The sequence below is a fragment of the Ornithodoros turicata genome, chromosome 8 (genome assembly GCF_037126465.1).
Source record: "Ornithodoros turicata isolate Travis chromosome 8, ASM3712646v1, whole genome shotgun sequence".
Taxonomy (NCBI): Eukaryota; Metazoa; Arthropoda; class Arachnida; order Ixodida; family Argasidae; genus Ornithodoros; species Ornithodoros turicata.
The window spans coordinates 20,441,347-20,460,280 of NC_088208.1; the positions used below are offsets into that span (position 1 = coordinate 20,441,347).

At 47.1% G+C, this 18,934-nt stretch overlaps 2 protein-coding genes across 2 annotated transcripts in view; one reads left to right on the plus strand and one right to left on the minus strand.

The window, feature by feature from the left end:
* Nucleotides 1-1,812: 1,812 nt before the first annotated feature.
* Nucleotides 1,813-18,890, minus strand: LOC135366646 (uncharacterized). Its single transcript, XM_064599444.1, has 5 exons — nt 18,885-18,890; nt 18,459-18,521; nt 5,556-5,753; nt 4,000-4,189; nt 1,813-2,169 (listed from the first exon to the last, which is right to left on the minus strand). The coding sequence occupies exons 3-5, from the start codon at nt 5,717-5,719 to the stop codon at nt 1,918-1,920; spliced, it is 606 nt and encodes a 201-aa protein (XP_064455514.1). The 5' UTR covers nt 5,720-5,753; nt 18,459-18,521; nt 18,885-18,890; the 3' UTR covers nt 1,813-1,917.
* The window catches only part of LOC135366645 (fibronectin type-III domain-containing protein 3A-like), a 49,554-nt gene continuing 37,690 nt past the window's right edge, over nt 7,071-18,934 (plus strand). Inside the window, exon 1 of the mRNA XM_064599441.1 lies at nt 7,071-7,089. The gene's annotated coding sequence lies outside the window, so the exon portion shown is untranslated. The remainder of the gene's footprint in view (nt 7,090-18,934) is intronic.

Consider the following 18,934-nt stretch of genomic DNA (forward strand, 5'->3'; position numbering starts at 1 on the left):
TTGTAAAAAAGAAAGTTATTCGATTGGTGCACCGGTTCGCGAATTATTTAGCCCGGGGATTTAACTGAGACACCCATACATATACAGGTTAGAAAAAAAAAAAAACATAACATATTCAGGAACATGAACGTAACAGGAAGACATTCACGTTGATACATACATTACAGGCATACAGATATACAGTACATGGCCCTAAAAGGGACGGGAAAAAAAACTGTACAACTTCACATGTTATACTGAGTGAACGCCAGAGAAGAGTTGAATACGTGTGATCGGATTTGCAGGCATATGGTGGGATAGGTACGATATATTCGTGTGCCTGGTTACATTGACAGGTACGACGATATGAAGCTGATGTAATAAAGATGGTGTACCGAGAAATAATAATAATAATGATCCGCCTAAGCCTAAAGGCCTGTGCACTGGGACCGAAAGACAAATGACTATAACAACAGCATCAAAACAAAATTATGCATAAAACACTATAAGAGATGAATTCCATAACCGTAATTCTATAATTATGTTATTCATCCCACAAGAGACAAAACGAAATGTGTCTGTTTGCCTCGCACTTGCTGTAGAGCCATTGCTTCAGCTTCCTCCTCAGACCCCGTGTAACAATGGCTGTGACAATATAACAGCGACGAAACACCCGAATCATCGTCATCATAATTATCATCACCACCATCATTACCACAAGAAAGTAGTTATTGATTTTCTCACTGGAAGCCACGCGTTATGACAACGTGTCTGTGCGCGTGAGAAGAAGCGAACAAAAGTGAGGTTACGTGGCTAACCAAATAACTTGGGGCAACTCACCAAACACGTGGTCGTTGTTTGGGGATACGGCTTTGGCTTCTTCTGTGGCTCTCTTCTTCTCTCTTCTAAAGTCTTTATTTGTGGCTGATGTTGAGACCATGCTTCTTCATAACTGTGCGATGTCTGCAACTATTTGGTTTCTTGCTGATCATGCTGAAACGCACATGACCCATCTGGAACTTGCTCCCCTTAGTTGAACCGCAACCAATGAAGGCACGAAGGAAGTTAGACGGACGAGCTGTCCTGTGAACGCACAGGAGCGTGGACGGCACCTCGAACATGTAGTTTCTTTTTCTTTTTTTTTTACCGCATGTAATGAACATGCTACTTTCAGGAGCTCTCATGGAAAGTATTCCCTTTGCGAAGCGCGCATTTCCTCAGACAACTTAGTTTACAAAAGTGCGCGCACGGCGGCGAACTCTCCCAGCTCCTTCTGGCCTGTTGTGATGTCAAATCATCAGATCACTTTTATTGGCTGCCGAGAATCATCTGCCAGAGCGCGGAAGCAGGGCCCTTACAAGTCGGCCCAGGACGCACATTCCCCCGCCAGTCGTGACGTTGCCCGCCTCTCTGAGGCCGACAACGGCAAGCCTTTCAGCATCACCATCACCACCACCACCGGAAGCAAGGTGACTAGTTTACTGCTCTGCGTCAGACACGGGACGGGCGGCTCCAAACGCAAATAAAGAAAAAAGAAGGCGTGCGCCATTACTATTGGACGGACGACGTGACGTCACGGACTATACCCGCTGAGGGAAGGCAACACCAGGAAATGCGCTTTTCTGGCACACGAGATTGAAAATTGTCTTGCGCACCAGCATCGCACGCTGCCCGCGTACTTTTTGTGCGAACATGTGCCCCACATGGCTTGTATAGTCTTAATTTCTACTCCTCCTTATATATCTTTTTCGAGTCCTCCGATGCTTCTTTAAAGATCATATACATCACTTTACTATAGCTTCCACATCCGACGCATTAAGAAACTCATGACACTTTAATCGGCATCGAGCAAGTTTAATACATTGAACGCTTTGACAATACAAAAGCAAATGAACATCTCTCTCCGTCAGGGACGACTTTCCTTGCGACGTCCGACGTCTACCTGAAGTAGAACTTCATAACGTCGAGCCCCAGCATGCCCTCCGTCTTGAGCAGGTCGTCGTCCGACTCCTCAACGTAAGCTGCGTACAGGTTGTAGATATCGGCCAACGGCATGTCCTGTACACCTTTGCTTCGACAGATGGCGCGACGAAACGCCACCATGGTGCCCAAGACCTGCAGCCGTTCGCTCTTTCGCACCAGGTACAAGAGTTCGCGGGAGGCTGACATAGGTTCCAATCCTAACAGAAGCTGAAAAAGAGGAAAATGTTTCTGGTACGCATTACTCAACGTGTCCTGATTTTATGTTTCTTTATTTTTTCTCTCGACGCTTTTGATTTTTTTTTTCTGCACCTCTCTCTAAAAACAACTTCACCGCATAACGCGCTTGTGCTTTTCTGTGACACTAAGGTCCGGTTTCACAAAAGCTGGTTAACCTTGAACGGAGATTGAGGGTTGCTAAAACTTGACTCAATTGACTCAAATTGGCAAAATTGACAAAAATTGACTCAATTGACACAAATTGACAAAAATTGACTCAATTGACTCAAAATTGACTAAAAAACACTCAATTTTTTTTACAAATATACTTTGGTTTCAGTGACAATAACTCCCTTTAGAGAAGCAGGGTTAAGCCTTAAATTCCAAGTTAAGGGACCGTTGATCTCGGTTCAAATGTTAAAGTGCCACTCCGGACTAGGAAAACAGCGTTTATTTTATTTAGTCCATGAAAATAATGTGCCTCAAGGATTCTATACGCGAAATTTCAATCCTGTTTGCGAACGCTGTGCATTTCTGTAAATTTTGGAAGATCTGCTGAGCCTCCACAAGTTTCGATGACGCGGGAGGCGCGTGACGTAATCGTAAGCCCACAAATTGCAATGACGTCATGTTCTGGAGAGGGCACTCGGCTCCTAGCAACGACGCTGGCGTCTGGGAGGGGGTCACGTGGTGGAGAATTCACTTGACGCTGATCAAAAGAGGGGGCAATGGGAGAGATGTCTTCTCCCTCCTTGTGTTTTCTCGAAGGTCGGAGCGGTCGGAGGATATGTTACGCGGGTCTCCGCTAACGGAGTGCAAAACGTGAGCGCCCCGGAAGACGCGAAGGGCAACAACGTTGCCAGATGAGAGCCAGGCGCTCCGTCGGAGCCTAACATGACGTCACAGTTGTCAAAAATATTTTTTTTTCTAATTTACGCGTCATGTAGGACCAAAATATTTTGCAGGAATGTAAAGTGAGTCTAGAAAATTTCACTAACATAACTTTGGTAGGATTCTGAAGACACGAGATTTAGTCCGTAGTGGCACTTTAGTTGGCGTTGGTGAAACCGTGCCTTATACATTCTAAAAATGAGCTTCACTGCATTGCACGCTCCTAGCCAACCAATATCCGGAATGACAACAGTCTCTCCCTTGATTTGCTGAAAATGGGGCGTACGCCCCTTTTGTGACGATTATGAACTGCATAATGCCACAGAAATGGCGTACGCCCCCCGTTTTTAGCAAATCAGGGGTAATAATTGTCATTTGGGATTATGGTTGTTTAGGAGCGTGTTATGTGGTGAAGCTAATTTTTAAGAGTGTGCAGTTATGTTAAGTTATCACAAAAAGGCCTACGCCCCACGCTTTCCTCATATTAGGAAGTGTTGGTGGGAGGACGAGGGACGTACGCCATTTCTGCGTCACAGAAAGGGCATACGCCTCTTTTTTTGGGCAAATCATAGGACAGAACCGTGCCATTCGGGTTCATGGAGCGCATTGGAGCGCATTATCTGGTTACATCATGTTTTTAGAATGTCTAACCTTCAGCTACTTTTGTTCCTTCCAGGCGGTATATGTGGCAGTTGCCCTGTGCGCCCTGAAAACGGAACTTCGCAACATAGCACTCAGTACGCCAACCACTGCCACGAATGATATGGTTATTGACATAAAAGGGCGTACGCCCCCCCCCCCTTCTCGCTCTCTCTTCGAACCAGAAACGATAACTCTATCATTCGTGGTAATGGTTAACGCATAGCGTGCTACGCGGTGAAGTTCTGTTTTTATAGTGTGGGGGGTCTTCACGAAGAGTTCTATACTAACCACAGTCAGGTGCAACGCTTTCTCCCTGACCGGAGCAGCATGTGAGGTGAGGAGGTGGAAGGCGGACATGAGGACGTCGAACGAGTGGTCCCGTACTTGCATGTGGTAGTGTGACAGAAGAGCCCCGGAGGCGTCGAAGGCACACGTCGCAAGGCGGGTCTGTTCGTGGTACAGCAGCCCTACCACGTACCTGCGTGCGTCCCGTCCAAAATATTCCTGTAAATTTCAGTGCGCACGACACTGTATATTTTTCAACACTCTTAAAAATGAACTTCACCGCATAGCACGCTCCTAGTCAACCGTCATCTAGAATGATATCGTTATCTGTGATTTGTTGAAAACTGGAGGCGTACGCCTTTTTTGTGACACTTGTGCTGTACATGCACTCTAAAAACTGAACTTCACCGCATAACACGTTCCTAGCCAACCATCATCCCGAATAACATCGTTCTCCCCCCTGATTTGTTAAAAACGCGAAGCGTACGCCTTTTTGTGACACTTATGCAGAAATGTTATGCATAAATTTATGTCACAAAAAGGCGTACTTCCCCACGCTTTCCACAAATCGAGAGTGATACAGATATCACTCTGTACAATGGTTGGCCTTCAGCGTGCTATGTGGTGAAGCTTTGTTTTAAAAGTGTGTGAGAATAAAAGCGTGAAATACACTGGCCGCATTGTGACACACGCAAAGCACAGAACTTCACCGCATAATGCACTCCTGGCCGCTCAAGCAGAATAACACTGGGCGCGTTAAGTGCCGGCTCCGGAGCGCATGGAGCGCGCTCCATTTTACTAAACGGGGCATCTCGTTTTGCGGAGCGGTACGCTCCCGCGTTCCTGCCCGCAAATCGGTGAGCTTCGCACGCTCTCCATCCCCGGTCCATCCTCCATCCTCAGGACATTCAGTGACATCTAGAGGCCTACAGAGGCGTTTCGCACACGCAACGTGCACACATCACGTGCACACGCAACGCCCTCTTGACTTAAAAACCCGATGAGCAGAGGCTGAGCGGAGCGAGGGGGACAGCGTGGACGGAGCGGGCTCTGCAGAGCCGCTACTTAACGCGCCCATTTTTCTGTCTCGTCTTTTGATGAAAATGGGGGCGTGCACCGTTTTTTGTGGCACTTATACAGGCATGTTAACCGGCACGTAAAGGGGTAAGCTCTTAAAAATGAACTTCACCACATAGCACGCTCCTAGCAAACCGTCATACCAGTGACACTGTTCTTTTTCCTGATTTGCGGAAAACGTCCATTTTTGCCAAAAATTGCAATTTTTGTGGCATTACGCAGTTCATAATTGCTACAAAAATGGCGTACGCCCCCGTGTTTTCATCAATTCAAGGGAGAGAACGTTGTCATTCGCGATGATGGTTGGCTAAGAGCGTGCTATGCGCTGAAGCTCTGTTTTTAGGGTGTAGAGGGTGCCATGCGGTGAAGTTCTGTTTCAAGAAATTGTTGATGCAGCCTCTGTAAATTACATTTCACTTATTGTTTCTGATTTCGTTTTTCTATCTCTTCATTCCTTCTGTAAACCGCGTGGCATATTGTACCTGAGAGTGTCTTCTGGTGCCTTGCCGAACGCTGTTGGATGACAGCGAATGAACTCGAGTGCCCAGATCTGATTCTCTGGATCGTCGCTGTTGGTCACGCTGTCAAATAACTCCTTGCCACGCTTCTTTATCAGCTCCGAGTTGGCACGGCAGCAAAACAGCATGGCGGCGTTATCTTCAAAGGCGTATAGGAGGAACCTACAACGGAATGACGACATGAATACAGTTTCGCTTTCGTTAAGCTAAGAGACCGTACATTTTCGATACGTTACGATACGTAACGAACAGTATGATACAGTTTCTGCTTTGACAGTAACTTCGTGAGGCAGAGAAAAAGGAGTTGAAATGCCCACTATTGAATAAATCTCGCGTCTTCGTTTCTACCGAATTTGTCGGTGTTATGAAATCAATTCGTAGTTTCGAGATATGGTGATACCAAATCTTCCAACGCGCCTGGCAACATTGATCCTCGAAAGGCAATTTCCGTCTCCTCGCCGCGTCTGCTGCCGGCAGTCTTCCAACGTGGGGCGGAGAGCAGAGACGCGTGCGCTTGTGCTATACGAGACAGACGCCAGGGCTCCCGATGACGACACACTCAAAAAAAAAAAAAACATAGCTTCACCGCATAACACGCTGTACGCCGTGACGTGTCGTGACGTTGCCCACCACCTCTGTGAGGCCGACCAGAGCGAGCTCTTTCAGCAGCACCACCACCACCTTGTGGCAATTCGCAAAAATGATAACTGACACAAAAAGGCGTACGCCCCTCTCTCTTTGAATCAGAAGTGATAACCAGCTATCATTCGAACTTCCGGTGCCACGAAGACTTCTGGTCCTTCCGCGTCAAAGGACGCTCGGAACCAGCCGCCATGCAGAATTATATCTTTCGCTTTCCTGATTTGTTGATAACGGGAGGCTTACGCCTTTTTTGCCACAAACAGGCGTATACGACCCTGCCTCTCCTCAAATCAACCGATAACTGTATCAATCGGCACAGTGGTTGGCGCAGAGCGTGTTTGCTGTGAAACCGGATGTCGTTTTGGGACCAAACCGGAAGCCGTGAAAACGGCATGTATACTCTTGGAGAGTTCGAAAGTTTTGCGGGTTCATTCAAAAATTCGCGGAGCCGCCCAATGTACTCTGACGGCGTTTGTATATACTGGCTACTAAGTCTTTCATCGAGGTTGATTCATTATACGTAATTTTTACTCCATAGTCCCACTTTAATAAGGTTAAGACTATGTCAACTTGTCAAGACGTCGAACGTATAGAGAGTAATATACCGGCACTCAACTGCAAGTCTCCAGAGGCTTGCCTAACAGATGTAGCTTATACTGTCTGCTTTAAACTGCAATAATTCTACGGTTACGTCGCTTCGACCAATACCGTCGCCATCTGTTTCGAAGCATTCACTATCGCGAAAGCGGCACGAAAACCCCCTTTGTTGCTGCAGCGACAAGCCGCATCTGCTATGTTCTGCTCAGAATTCTGCCTTCTTCAGACGCTTCAGGGTTACGGATTCTCTTAACCTCAAGTACTGGTTCAAATTTAAGTTCGATCCCAGATTGCGACATGCAATAAGTGTTAAGGTTACCACATGGCTGGCGGGTTCCTCCTAACTCTTAAAAGACAACTTCGCCGCATGACAGGTCCAAGGCAAATCGGCAGAGAGAACGACAATGTCGTCTGGAAGTGTCGTTCCATTGCCCATGGAAGTTCACTTCCCATTGGCTGTTTTCACGTGACGTCAAACGAATGCGTTTGGCCGCCATGATGGTGGCAGTTACTTTTTCGGTGCAGCTGTTGAGATTATCTAGCGTTTGCTCGAAAACGAAGGCTTGAATGGTGTTCTGAAATCCGGTTGCGTCCGTACACTCTTACAAATGAACTTCACCACATAGCACGCTCCTAGCCAACCATCACCCCGAATGACAACGTTCTCGCCCTAGATTTGTTGAAAACGGGAGGAGGAGCCTATTTTGTGCCGTGCATAATGGCCACAAAATAGGCTCCTCCTCCCATTTTCAACAAATCAGGGGCGAGAACGTTGTCATTCGGGATGATGGTTGGCTAGGAGCGTGCCATGTGGTGAAGTTCATTTTTAAGAGTGTACCCTTCTTTTAACCGGAAGTCACTTCGTCATTGTCGTTCTCGCATTTTTTAAAATGAAAACTATGGTTGTTGCATCGAAAAATAGCGCAGACTGTCATCTTTCAATGCCGCTAGCACGAAAAGTGACCACCAGTGGGAGAAGCTTACGAGCATGCCACGTCACTGCCACGTCACAATGGGACGTAGACGAAAACTCCCTATAGGCACCGACTGACGTCACGATTCATTCGTATAGTTTTGTTTCCAAAGTACATATATAGGGCAGGATGGCGGTCTGTGAATTCCTCCCATTCTTTCTCTTCGAACTCTGTCACCTATAGTCAAAGGCAGGCGGTCACCAGCGTGTGATGGCTTCCGGTAAACCTTCATTGACCGGACTATATAATAGCCCGCCAGACATTTTGTGCTTTATCGTCACAGTTTGCCCGCTATTTAATGATTTCGGCTCAAGTTGGCGAGACATATTCTGACAAAGAGTACGTGCAACACTCTAAAAAAAAAGAGTATTTCTACTCCTTTTGGGGACTAAATGCATTGCCACAAAAAAAATAGTCCCTTTCGGGAGTAAATGCACGGGAGTAAATGAATGTCACAGAGTGGAGACTGCATTTCACGCTCTGTTCTAAGAGGCCCAGGTACATAATTGATGTGCATGCATGAAAATACTTTGAAGCAAACCGTCAACCGTGATATGTCGAGTGATATAAAATCTTGCGACATACATAGGGCACAATTTGCGAAGAAAGATGCGCCAACTGTTTCTTACTCTGTGTGGCTGGAAAATTGCTACGTTGGCTGTGTTATACAGACTTATGCCATCAAATTGATCAAGGGCACATATTTACGTAGACTGTTGCATTCAGGAGACCATCCGCGAAGCTGAGTGACAATTTGTAGCCCTGGGGAGTAAATGTCGGGACTAAATGTCGGGTTAGGGGACTAAAATGGGGAGTAATTGGGCAGTCTATAGGGGAGTAGAATCTGCAATTACTCCCCGTTTTACTCCTCTTTTTTTTTTCTTAGAGTGTGGCCCTGCGGTTTGGCGGCAAGTAATTTTACTGATAAGCTCGCAATCAGATTATTTTCGACAAGGGCTTTAACTTGAGAGTGACCCCAGGGTGCCGGAGGGAAGGAGCTTTGAGAAGTTTCTGGGGTTTCAAACCAGGGAATGGACTGTAAGTAGCAAAAATTTTCGGTACGTTCTGCTCTAATACCCAACGCCTTAACTCATGTACTACATGGACTCTAGCACCATATGTTTACCACAATACAATGCGGGGGACAGGAGTTTGACAAATCAGCGCACCATTGAGTTTTCAGCACCAGTGAAGGCGTTCCTTGCTGTATGGAAGGCGGCTCCTGATGAATAGAAGATGAAAGATGAAAAGAAGGACGCTAGGGGAATATCCCACAAAGATAGGAAGAATTATAAAAACTGTGTGCCAATGGAAACGATGTTTAAAGACAGAGAGGCTACAATATAGCAAAATGGAGATGGGCTGGGCATAGTGGTATGAGTGAGGATGGAAGATGGACAATGATGGAAGATGGACGAGGAAACTAAAGGGACACTTTCAAATGCAAAAATTTCTCCTCGCGAAATGGGAGATGGAGAACGAGAGGACAACAAAAGAGTTAAGAGATGACACACAAGGAACTTTGGGAGTGGAATGGATGAGACAAGATCACGACGTACTAGATTATAACGACTACGTCACAATCAGAAAACCCTATGAGGAGCCTGTCCGCACGATCCGCCAGGGGCGCTACTGGTCGGCACAACACGATTGGACGATGGAAATTTGAATTCTGAACGCGCAGAAGCGTGTGTACGACTACCGTAGCAGACGACAGCGATAGCCCGATAGCCCCTATGAAAACGCGTAGAATGATGATGATAATCAACCTCAGAATGAAACATCTGTGGAACGTCCACCGCTTGTACAGAAATACTAAGGTAAGCTGAAGTACAAAGTATTGTAGAAGTTGAGGAAGCAATAACTGGGACGATCAGAAGCGCCACCGCTACCTTCCAAAAATGCGGCGCATAGAAGGGGTGCGCCTGACATGGTCGTTATAATCTAGTAGGTCGTGGACAAGATTGAGACAGCTTGAAAGATCTGAGGGAGACCTTCGTCCAGCAGTGGACTGATATACAGCAGTGGACAAGTGAAGCTGCACCAGAATGCTGGCACCCTGTGAGACATGCCCTATATGTCTCTTCATGTCGATGTCGCAGACGTCGCAGTGGCACTATCGAAGGCAACGCTTGGGGTGCCTCGACAGGAACTGAGCGAAAGCGTGTCGTATTCGCAGAAATGAAAGGCGTATAGCGAGTGTCGCGACGCCACGGGAGAATGTCGATGTACCGCAACCAGTAGGCGAGCCAGTAGGCGAGCGTGTTCGAGAGCTCTTGTGTCACGGTCGACGGATGACGGGGCAGGATTGGGTCCTCCGGTCTGGTCGTATATGAGCAGCGACACTCAGGGGGCACGGATGTCACCAGTAATCAAAACGGTTCCTGCAATAACTGCACCCCATTTTGTCCCCACCCCTGACCTTGCTGTTCTGGATAAACTACTGATTACCTATCATAACCTCCTGAACATCTTATCACAGTTCACGTGCGTCCGCGCAGTCCAACCTAAATCCATGGGAAGGTATTCACGATGACAGTTCCGAAAACGTATAACTCAGCCGCCTTATTTCTTTGGAGCAGATGACGTCACGTCGCTGATTTTTTATTTGTACAGATTCCTTTAGCGCATAACTTTGGTAAATTGCATCCCATCTACTAAGACTTCATCGCCAGCAATGCGTGTGGTATTAAGCATCCATTGCTTTTGGCATATGCTTTCACGCAGAAGTCTCAGCGGGGCCTATAATGATCGTTACGGGTTCTGCCGCAATCACTGGCATGCCCTGCTACCTGGCAATGAATTCTTGGTAGCACGTACGCTTCCGCCATTGCTCGTTGCCAAGTACCAACTGGGGAGTCACCAAACGGGTACGTTTATGGGCGCGCACACATCCGATAGGATGGCTTGCTCAGACTTCATCTTCAATTGATGCACGTCGTGTTTCTAAGACTAATCGTAAGAGATGTTAGGACTCCTACGGCGCCACCTCGGTCTCACACCAACTGGTGTTAAAGGAGCATATGGAAGGTCTTGAACAACAATATAGAAGTTATAGGATTATAGAAACACTGGGATATGCATATGCGCACGAAAAGTAAAAAGCATTGTCCTATATCCTACAGTTGGCAATAAAAAGTACGAATGCAATCGGTGCGCAAGAGAGTTTTCAATCTCGCGTGTGTGTTTTTTACCAATCAATCATCGAGTTTTCAATCTCTGGGTCAGAAAAGCTCCTTCTGCTCATGGTTGCCAGTCTGCGACGTCACTTTATCCGCCCAATTGCGAGGCTCGTCTTCTTTTTACACACTTCTTTTTGTGGTTGTATATGGCGTCACCCGTCCCGCTTCTGACGCAGGGCAGTCGACCGGTCGCCTTGCTCCCTCGCTGTGGCAGACGGTTCTCGGCAGCCAATAAAAGTGATCGTATCTACACCTGATGTCACAAGACGCATGAAGCGCTGGCGCAGACTGCCGCTGCTGAGCGCACTCTTGTTCGAGGTGCTTCAGCGTTGTTTTTAGACACCTCCCATATCGCTTACCGGTCTGACCTTAATTAGAGTACGTTATTATCCGTGTATTCCCGCGCGCGACATGATCCGCACGGAATGTTCTACTGGAAGAATAAACGAAAACACTGCTCACGGAGCCGAAGTTCCTCCCCGTGTTATGTTGAGCATTAACACCTTGTCGGAATATCGGGAGTGGTCACTTAGTAGCAGACGACACTTAGCAGACGACACCGTCATCGTATTTTCCTATCGTCTGCTATGGAATATCTTGTGACTGTGTCGCAGGATATTCCCCACGGTTAACAGTGTACGTGAAGACGGAACATTGAGTGCTCGCGCCCAGCATGGTCCAGCCAACGCCACCTAGATACAGCGCGCACAGGATACTACAAGGCCTGCTTACTGCCTCCTCTGCGCGATTCGCCGTTCTGGGAAACTTGCAAATGATGGCAATAACTTCGTAAATTTGAACCTGTCGACTAAAAGCACAACACGCTTTCCAGAAAATCAGTCTTGAGAATAATATGGGATCATGTTGCGCTTTATTTTGTTTTCCCATTTAGTACGGAGGCGTTTACTACTCGCAGACGACAGTTGCTGCCCATGGAAGCTGACGGAGGCTCGCCCTTACGGTTCGCCCGCTGAAAGCACGTTCGTAATTGGTTACGGTCGTTGAAGACACGATCCTAATTGGCTGACTCTTAGTTGTTACGTCACGTCGACGAGTAAGCAGGCTTTCTGTATCTAAGTGGTATTGACTCAGCGCTCGTGCTCACGTGACAGCAGAAAGCTATAACGTTTTTCGCATCTTTTCCGCAGCAGAAGTGCTTATCAGACAAAGTAGAATCTGTGCAGAATAAAGCAGCACGCTTTGTCAAAAGTGGCTATATTCTTTGTTCAATCATAACTAAAGTAGACCTCTCCCTGTTTGTAAACAAATGACGTCAAAGTGTTCGACAGCGCCACCAATTTGGTAGAGTTGAACTACGCTCGAAGCTAGGGACGAACAACGTCGCGCCCGAAAGCCACGGTCTTGAGGGGATTACGATGGTTCCTGAAAGAGACGCGACCTTCGGTCCTACTTTCCTTTCAATAGGAGGCAGCGAACAAGTGCCCATTCGTGGAACCCTGTCCTCCCCTTCGGATTTGTTTCGGTTTCAGTCTGTCTACCAACGTCATGATGACGTTTCTCGGGTAGAGGTCTATTAAAAGCAGATATGGGGAAGTTACTTGACAAAGGGAACTCGTTACCAGTTAAGTTAAGGAGCAAGAAATTTAACTAAGTTATTACCCAAGTTGAAAATGAAGTTCAAATGAAGTTCCTAAGCTACTTTCGAAAAGTAACGACTTACTTTCAAGTTACTTGCAATATATACTTATCATTCTTGACCTTTCTATAGTTAATTCAGATCTTGATCTCACAATGGGTCATGCAAGAAGTTTCAAAATACGAGGGAGGATCAAAAAGTAATGCCTCAATGTCTGTACTTTCCTATGTACTGATGCAGTGTCTGGAAGGATTCGTGTACAGTGGCATAGGCGGGTTGCTCCTACCCTACAAGTTCCCGCTTTTGCTTTTGAAATTCATGATTGTACCCATGGATCCTACATCGAAACAAGGAGCCGCAATCGAATTTTTGGCAAAAGAGGGTTACGCCCCAGGAATAGACCTCTACTCGAGAAACGCCATCATGACGTTGGCAGAGAGACTGAAACCGAAACAATATCGGAAGGGAAGGGCTGGGTTCCACGAATTGGCGCTTATTCGCTGCCTCCTATTGAAAGAAAAGTAGGACCGAAGGTCACGCCCCTTTCAGGGATCATCGTAATCCCCTCAATACCATGGCTTTCGGGTGCGACCTTGTTAACCCCTTGCTTCGAGCGTATAGTTCAGCTCTACCAAATTGGCGGCGCTGTCGAAGACTATGACGCCATTTGTTTACAAACAATGAGATGTCTATCCCATAATCGGTTGAAGAGCGTTTATTAAGAGACCGAAGTGGACATTAGCAATGTGGGCGGCATTGAGTCAAGAGGTTCCAACAAGAAGTCCAATATATACATATAACCTGAGGAGTCACCGTCCATCAATATCAGTGACAGACGATAACCGACTGCCGTGCGGCAACCCGGAATACACGAGGCGTTATTCTCGTTGATTCTCTGAACGAACCATAGAAACACAATCAATACCGGAACCTACGTCATGCCATAAGGCCGTCAGGCCATAAGGAAGAAGAGAGCACATAAAAACATCCATTCCATACAGGTTCATCACGACCAAACACTTCGCTATTCACGACCCAAGTGACTGTCAAAATGGGATGGTCCGTCATGCCTGACCCACCAAACAACCCAGATCTTGCACCCTCAGACTTCTACGTATTTGGTCGCGATGGAGGACAACCTGCGTGGGTCGCTTTTTCAAGGTTTAGATCAATTAAGTTAAATTCAATGTAAAGTCATTGGTGAGGGATCAAACTCCAGAATTTTTCCAAAGTGGATTTCATATTTGGGTTTAACGGTGACTATGTTGAACAGTAGCTTCGTGTACCGGAGACTTCTGGCTATAATACATGTAAGTTTTGCTTGGATCTGTTCATTAATAGAGTTGCTGTGACTGAGGAGGCATTACTTTTGGATCCCCCCTCGTAGTTTTGATATGCAAAAACTATACCAATATCTGATACGAAGAAAGAAGCCTACATTCTACGTGCTTCCTTAGGGAGAGATTTGATTATTTTGACCTCGTAATAGGTTCTTGAACGGAGCACAGAGCAAGTTTGTGTTCTTTGAGTTGTCCTCTACGCACATGTCGTAGAACTGAGCCAAGTTTTAACCCTACTACACAATGCCCTCTGTCATCATAACTACACTGCTCGCCGCTAACATGAGCAGCACCTGAGCCTCCTAATGTACTGCCAAAACGTAATAAACCACTCCCTGTTTGTAAACAAATGGCGTCATAGTGTTCGACAGCGCCACCAGTTTGGTAGAGTTGAACTACGCTCGAAACTAGGAGTGAACATGGTCGCGCCCGAAAGCCATGGTCTTGAGGGGATTACGATGGTCTATGAAAGGGACGTGACCTTCGGTCCTACTTTTCTTTCAATGGGAGGTAGCGAACAAGTGACCATTCGTGGAACCCAGCCCTCCCCTTCCGATATTGTTTCGGTTTCAGTCTGTCTACCAACGTCATGATGACGTTTCTCAGGTAGAGGTATGTGACGTTCACCGCGTAACGACAAGGGAATCAGACGCGCCGTGCACGTATTACCGACGAGCACGTAGGAACCAGGGGGCGCCAGTATCCATCCATCCCAATCCATGTTGTCGTCTCAAGTCACTAGGGAAGGAGGACGCAGCCCGCGATGTTTGGAGACGGGAATCGAACAAAAGGAACGTGGAACTTTCTCCAAGTTACTTTGACAAATCTGCCTAAAAAAATGAACGAGTTTCTCAATCAGTTACTGGAGCTCAAAAGCAACGAGTTAAGTTAAAAGTTACGGAGAAAAGTAGCTTACCCCCAACACTGATTAAAAGGGAACTTGGCCTTTGATATTTTCGCACAAATTATATATAGTAGGATAACTACATCACGTATTCATGTTCATCCTGATGATCACAGTATCGTTTCACCATCTCGCCAGTCTTCACCAGATGTCATCACTCCTCCTCCAAAGCCACCCTTCTGTCCGACACAACAGCTTCCTAGACATTCACCCTATTAATTCATGATCACCCTGAGGAAAGCGTCTATCATGTGAAATTGTGTGCAAATAAGATACACGAGATTTTTTTTAATGAGTGTAACAGATACCATTTCGCACACACATGAAATTGTAACAGGGTTTTGAATTTTGCGTGTTTGTTTTCCCTTGTATTACACGATACATTACGTATTGCTTCTTATCCCTGTTACGATCCACTATGTAACTACCACCTTATGTAACGTGCGTCCCTATGGGAAGGCCCTCCGGGTCCTTCCTATAAATGAGATGAAGTCAGAGTGAACGTGAAGTGATGGAACTTACTTGAACTATACTTGAACACCGTCCCAGTGCAGCTAGCTTACGTTTGAAACCTCTTCTTCTTTTATAACACAAAATTTTCCACAGAGCGGCAATGTATTTGACGACCTTCAATTCGATTTATTAATTTCTGAACATTGCCCCAGCTTCCATTTCGTATTTAGTTGAGTCGTAAATTCGATTGCGATCTAGTGGATTCGTCAGTATAGACCTCTACCCGAGAGACGTCATCATGACGATGGTGGACAGACAGAAACCGAAACAAACCTGAAAGGGAGGGCTGGGTTCCACGAACGGGCACTTGTTTGCTGCCTCCTATAGACATCTCTCTGTTTATAAACAAATGACGTCATAGTGTTCGACAGCGCCACCAATTTGGTAGAGTCGAACTACACACGCAGCTATAGGGGCGAACAAGGTCGCGCCCGAAAGCCGCGGTCTTGAGGGGATTACGATGGTCTCTGAAAGGGACGCGACCTTCGGTCCTAGTTTTCTTTCAGTAGGAGGCAGCGAACAAGTACCAATAGGCGATTTCAGATATTGCCCTTGTGCTCCGCACGGGGGCCCTCCGTCGCGCAAGTCACGCGCATCGCGCAATGCGTTGTGGGAAATGGTTTGCATTCGTGCTCGTCTGCCTGTTGCTTGAAGGTGCGGGAGGTGAAGGAGAAAGAAAACCGAAAGCGTTTGTGCTCTTCTTCTTCTCTCTGACTCATGAACACTAAATCCCAAGGTGCAGCGGGGCTTTCGCAACACGGCGCTCTCTGGTGGGCCATCCATGCAATTTCTGAAATCGTCTATTCGTGGAACCCAGCCCTCCCCTACCAACTTGTTTCGGTTTCAGTCTGTGTACCAACGTCATCATGACGTTTCTCTGGTAGAGGTCTATTGAAATAAAAGTAGGACCGAAGGTCGCGTCGAAGGTCGCGTCCCTTTCAGGGACCGTCGTAATCCCCTCAAGCTTTCGGGCGCGACCTTGTTCGACCCTTCGAAGGGAATGAACATGCCGACAGCGCCGCAGAAGCAGCGCTCTCGTCTCAGAGACGGACGCGTACTGCGCTGCTGCGAGGAGATCGTCAGTCCGTACTTCGACGCCTCGTGGCTCCTCTGGCTATACCCGCCAATGGACCGCTGACATCCTTCCCCCAGCCATGCTGAGCAGAGTTGATCCAGCGCTCGCTTTCCGCATGCCTCGACATATCTCTCGTCAAGATGCCGCATTATAAGTTCATCGAATGCGCCTCGATGTGGCTTTCACAGCGCAGTGGCGTTACCACTCGAGGCAAGTTGACTCTCCCCACCGCAGTCACTGCGGAGCTGTAGAAGATGTACCCGGGAGGTACCCGGGTTCGAATCCCGGTGCCGGCTGTGCTGTCTGGGGTTTTTCCTGGGTTTTCCTCATACGCTTTCAGACATATGTCGGCACAGTTCCCTTAGAAGTCGGCCCAGGACGCACATTCCCCCAGGGCGTGAGTCGTGACGTTGCCCACATACGTTAGGCCGACAACGGCAAGCCCTATCACCATCGCCACCGCGTAGAAGATGTAGAACACATTCTTCTCCATTGCCCACGGTACCGACCTTCCCGAACCGTACTCTCCTGATCCCTAAACGAAGTAGACTCTCGCCCCCCCTCCCCTCTCTCACACGGGACGGGAAAGGGAAGTGACCTTCGGTCCTAGTTTTCTTTCAGTAGGAGGCAGCGAACAAATGCCCATTCGTGGAACCCAGCTCTTTACTTCCTATCTGTTTCGGTTACAGTCTGTCTACCAACGTCATGATGACGTTTCTTGGGTAGAGGTTTATTCTGTTATATATATTCCCCCTTTCATGGACTACCTTCTAAATGCTCGCTATATCACTCGCTTTGGGACAAAAAACCAGCTCCGGTGGCGCAGCGGTAACGCGTGCGCTTGGAGACTGGGAGGTCCGCGGTTCGAATCCGCGGGCCGGCTGTGCCGTCTGGGGTTTTTCCTGGGTTTCCCTCAGATGTGTAATAGGCGTATGCCGGCACAGTTCCCGTGAAGTCGGCCCATGGACGCAGCTATCCTCCCCCCGAGCGGGTTCCGCTCGGTCTTCCACTTCACCCTTTCCTCCTCTCCACCACCTTTCCCTTCCCGAGAAACATGCCGCCTAATCAGGCAGGCAGACCTCTCGGGTTCCTCCCAACGACACTCCTCCTCCTCCTCCTCCTTTGGGACAAAAACGTGGAATGATCTGAAATTACGTTTCCGCTCTACGCTTTAGTCAGATTCAATTGTTTGAAAGTGAACTACGCTAATCTTTTTCTTGGTGAGGGCACAACACCTGAGCAATCATAGTGTGACCACAAAGAGTTTATACTTCACAGTTTCATTTTCTTGAAACCTTTGCCTTTGTTTCCTTTGTGCCATTAAACACATAATAAATCAATCAATCATTTTCTTGACAAGTTGACAACCTGATATTTTACTTTCTTCCGCAGCTACACCACGGAAGAAGTATAATTCGTAATGTATATTTTATGCCGTGTCTGTGTTGCAGGATTACATATCGCTGCGCGCAGATTGTAAGCTTCTGCAAATATTTTTGCGTCACCACGAACCCTTCTTCTTCTATCTTTCACTCTCTTCTGTCCCGTGAAGTCCGAACACGAGCAGACGAGTTGCGGCACATTCATGGGAAGTGTTGACGACAGTGAGAGAAGTATGTAGCGGACTCTTTTTTGTCCTTCTTGCCCAGAACCGGCTTGCGGATAACGTGAGTCCGCATGCAGTTACGTTATGGTTGCAGATGATTCTACTTAAATTTCCTCTCTAAAGTTTCCCTCTATTGCTTCCCCTACCAGTTTGTTTAATTATTGTCACGCTTATCCTCTACGACATTCGAGCACTTCATAGATAAGAGGAAAGCAGGGACAGACGTGGCAAACATTATGCATACGCGCGCTGCGCGGTACTTGAAACGGAAGGGTTCTGGAAATATACGATGTTGTTGCGTCGCTGACTCGATATATGAAGACCAAAGCAGTAAAACGAAAGCGAATGTCAGTTTCATAGCCCTATAGCTCCCCATGTACACAATAAATGTTCAAACTCTACACGTGTGAAGTGAACGTGCCAGCACTCCTGCTTACAGCAGCCAGCACTCTTGTACTGTTGATGCTCGACGCTTTGTGTTGTCTTCTGCTTTCTGTCTTCTGCAAAGAAAAAGTACGCGATAGCAGAAGTCATGTAGATCACCACAACGTCCTTCCACTACCTTGACGGTCTCGTTCTCTGTTTCTTTACCCTTTTCTTTTTTTGTTTGTTTGTTTTGTTTGTTTTGTTGAGGTACCATTTACCGAGCCAGTATTTTTTCTCCTCCCAAATAAAACGATAGGGCTGAAAAACGTGCAAAACGGTAACGGGTTGGGGTGGGCTAAAATTATGATTTTTACGCTCTTTTTTCTTCTTTTTTGCTCCTATTAATTTTTTTTAGAACGAGAGGGCTGACTTAATTGGTGCGTTATGCCCATGCGCGTCACAAGAAGACAATAACCAGGCGGCAAGCAGAACCATACTTGACATTCGCCTAAAGAGAACCGACAGAGAAGAGCAGTTTCCGAATATG

What these genes read in the sequence shown, in the direction of transcription:
- LOC135366646 (XM_064599444.1), bottom strand. Translation starts at nt 5,719, where the DNA reads ATGCTGTTTTGCTGCCGTGCCAACTCGGAGCTGATAAAGAAGCGTGGC. An exon ending in GCACCAGAAGACACTCTCAG is followed by an intron (nt 4,190 to 5,555) that starts GTACAATATGCC and finishes GGACGCACGCAG; the next exon opens with GTACGTGGTAGGGCTGCTGT. An exon ending in AAGCGTTGCACCTGACTGTG is followed by an intron (nt 2,170 to 3,999) that starts GTTAGTATAGAA and finishes CCTCTTTTTCAG; the next exon opens with CTTCTGTTAGGATTGGAACC.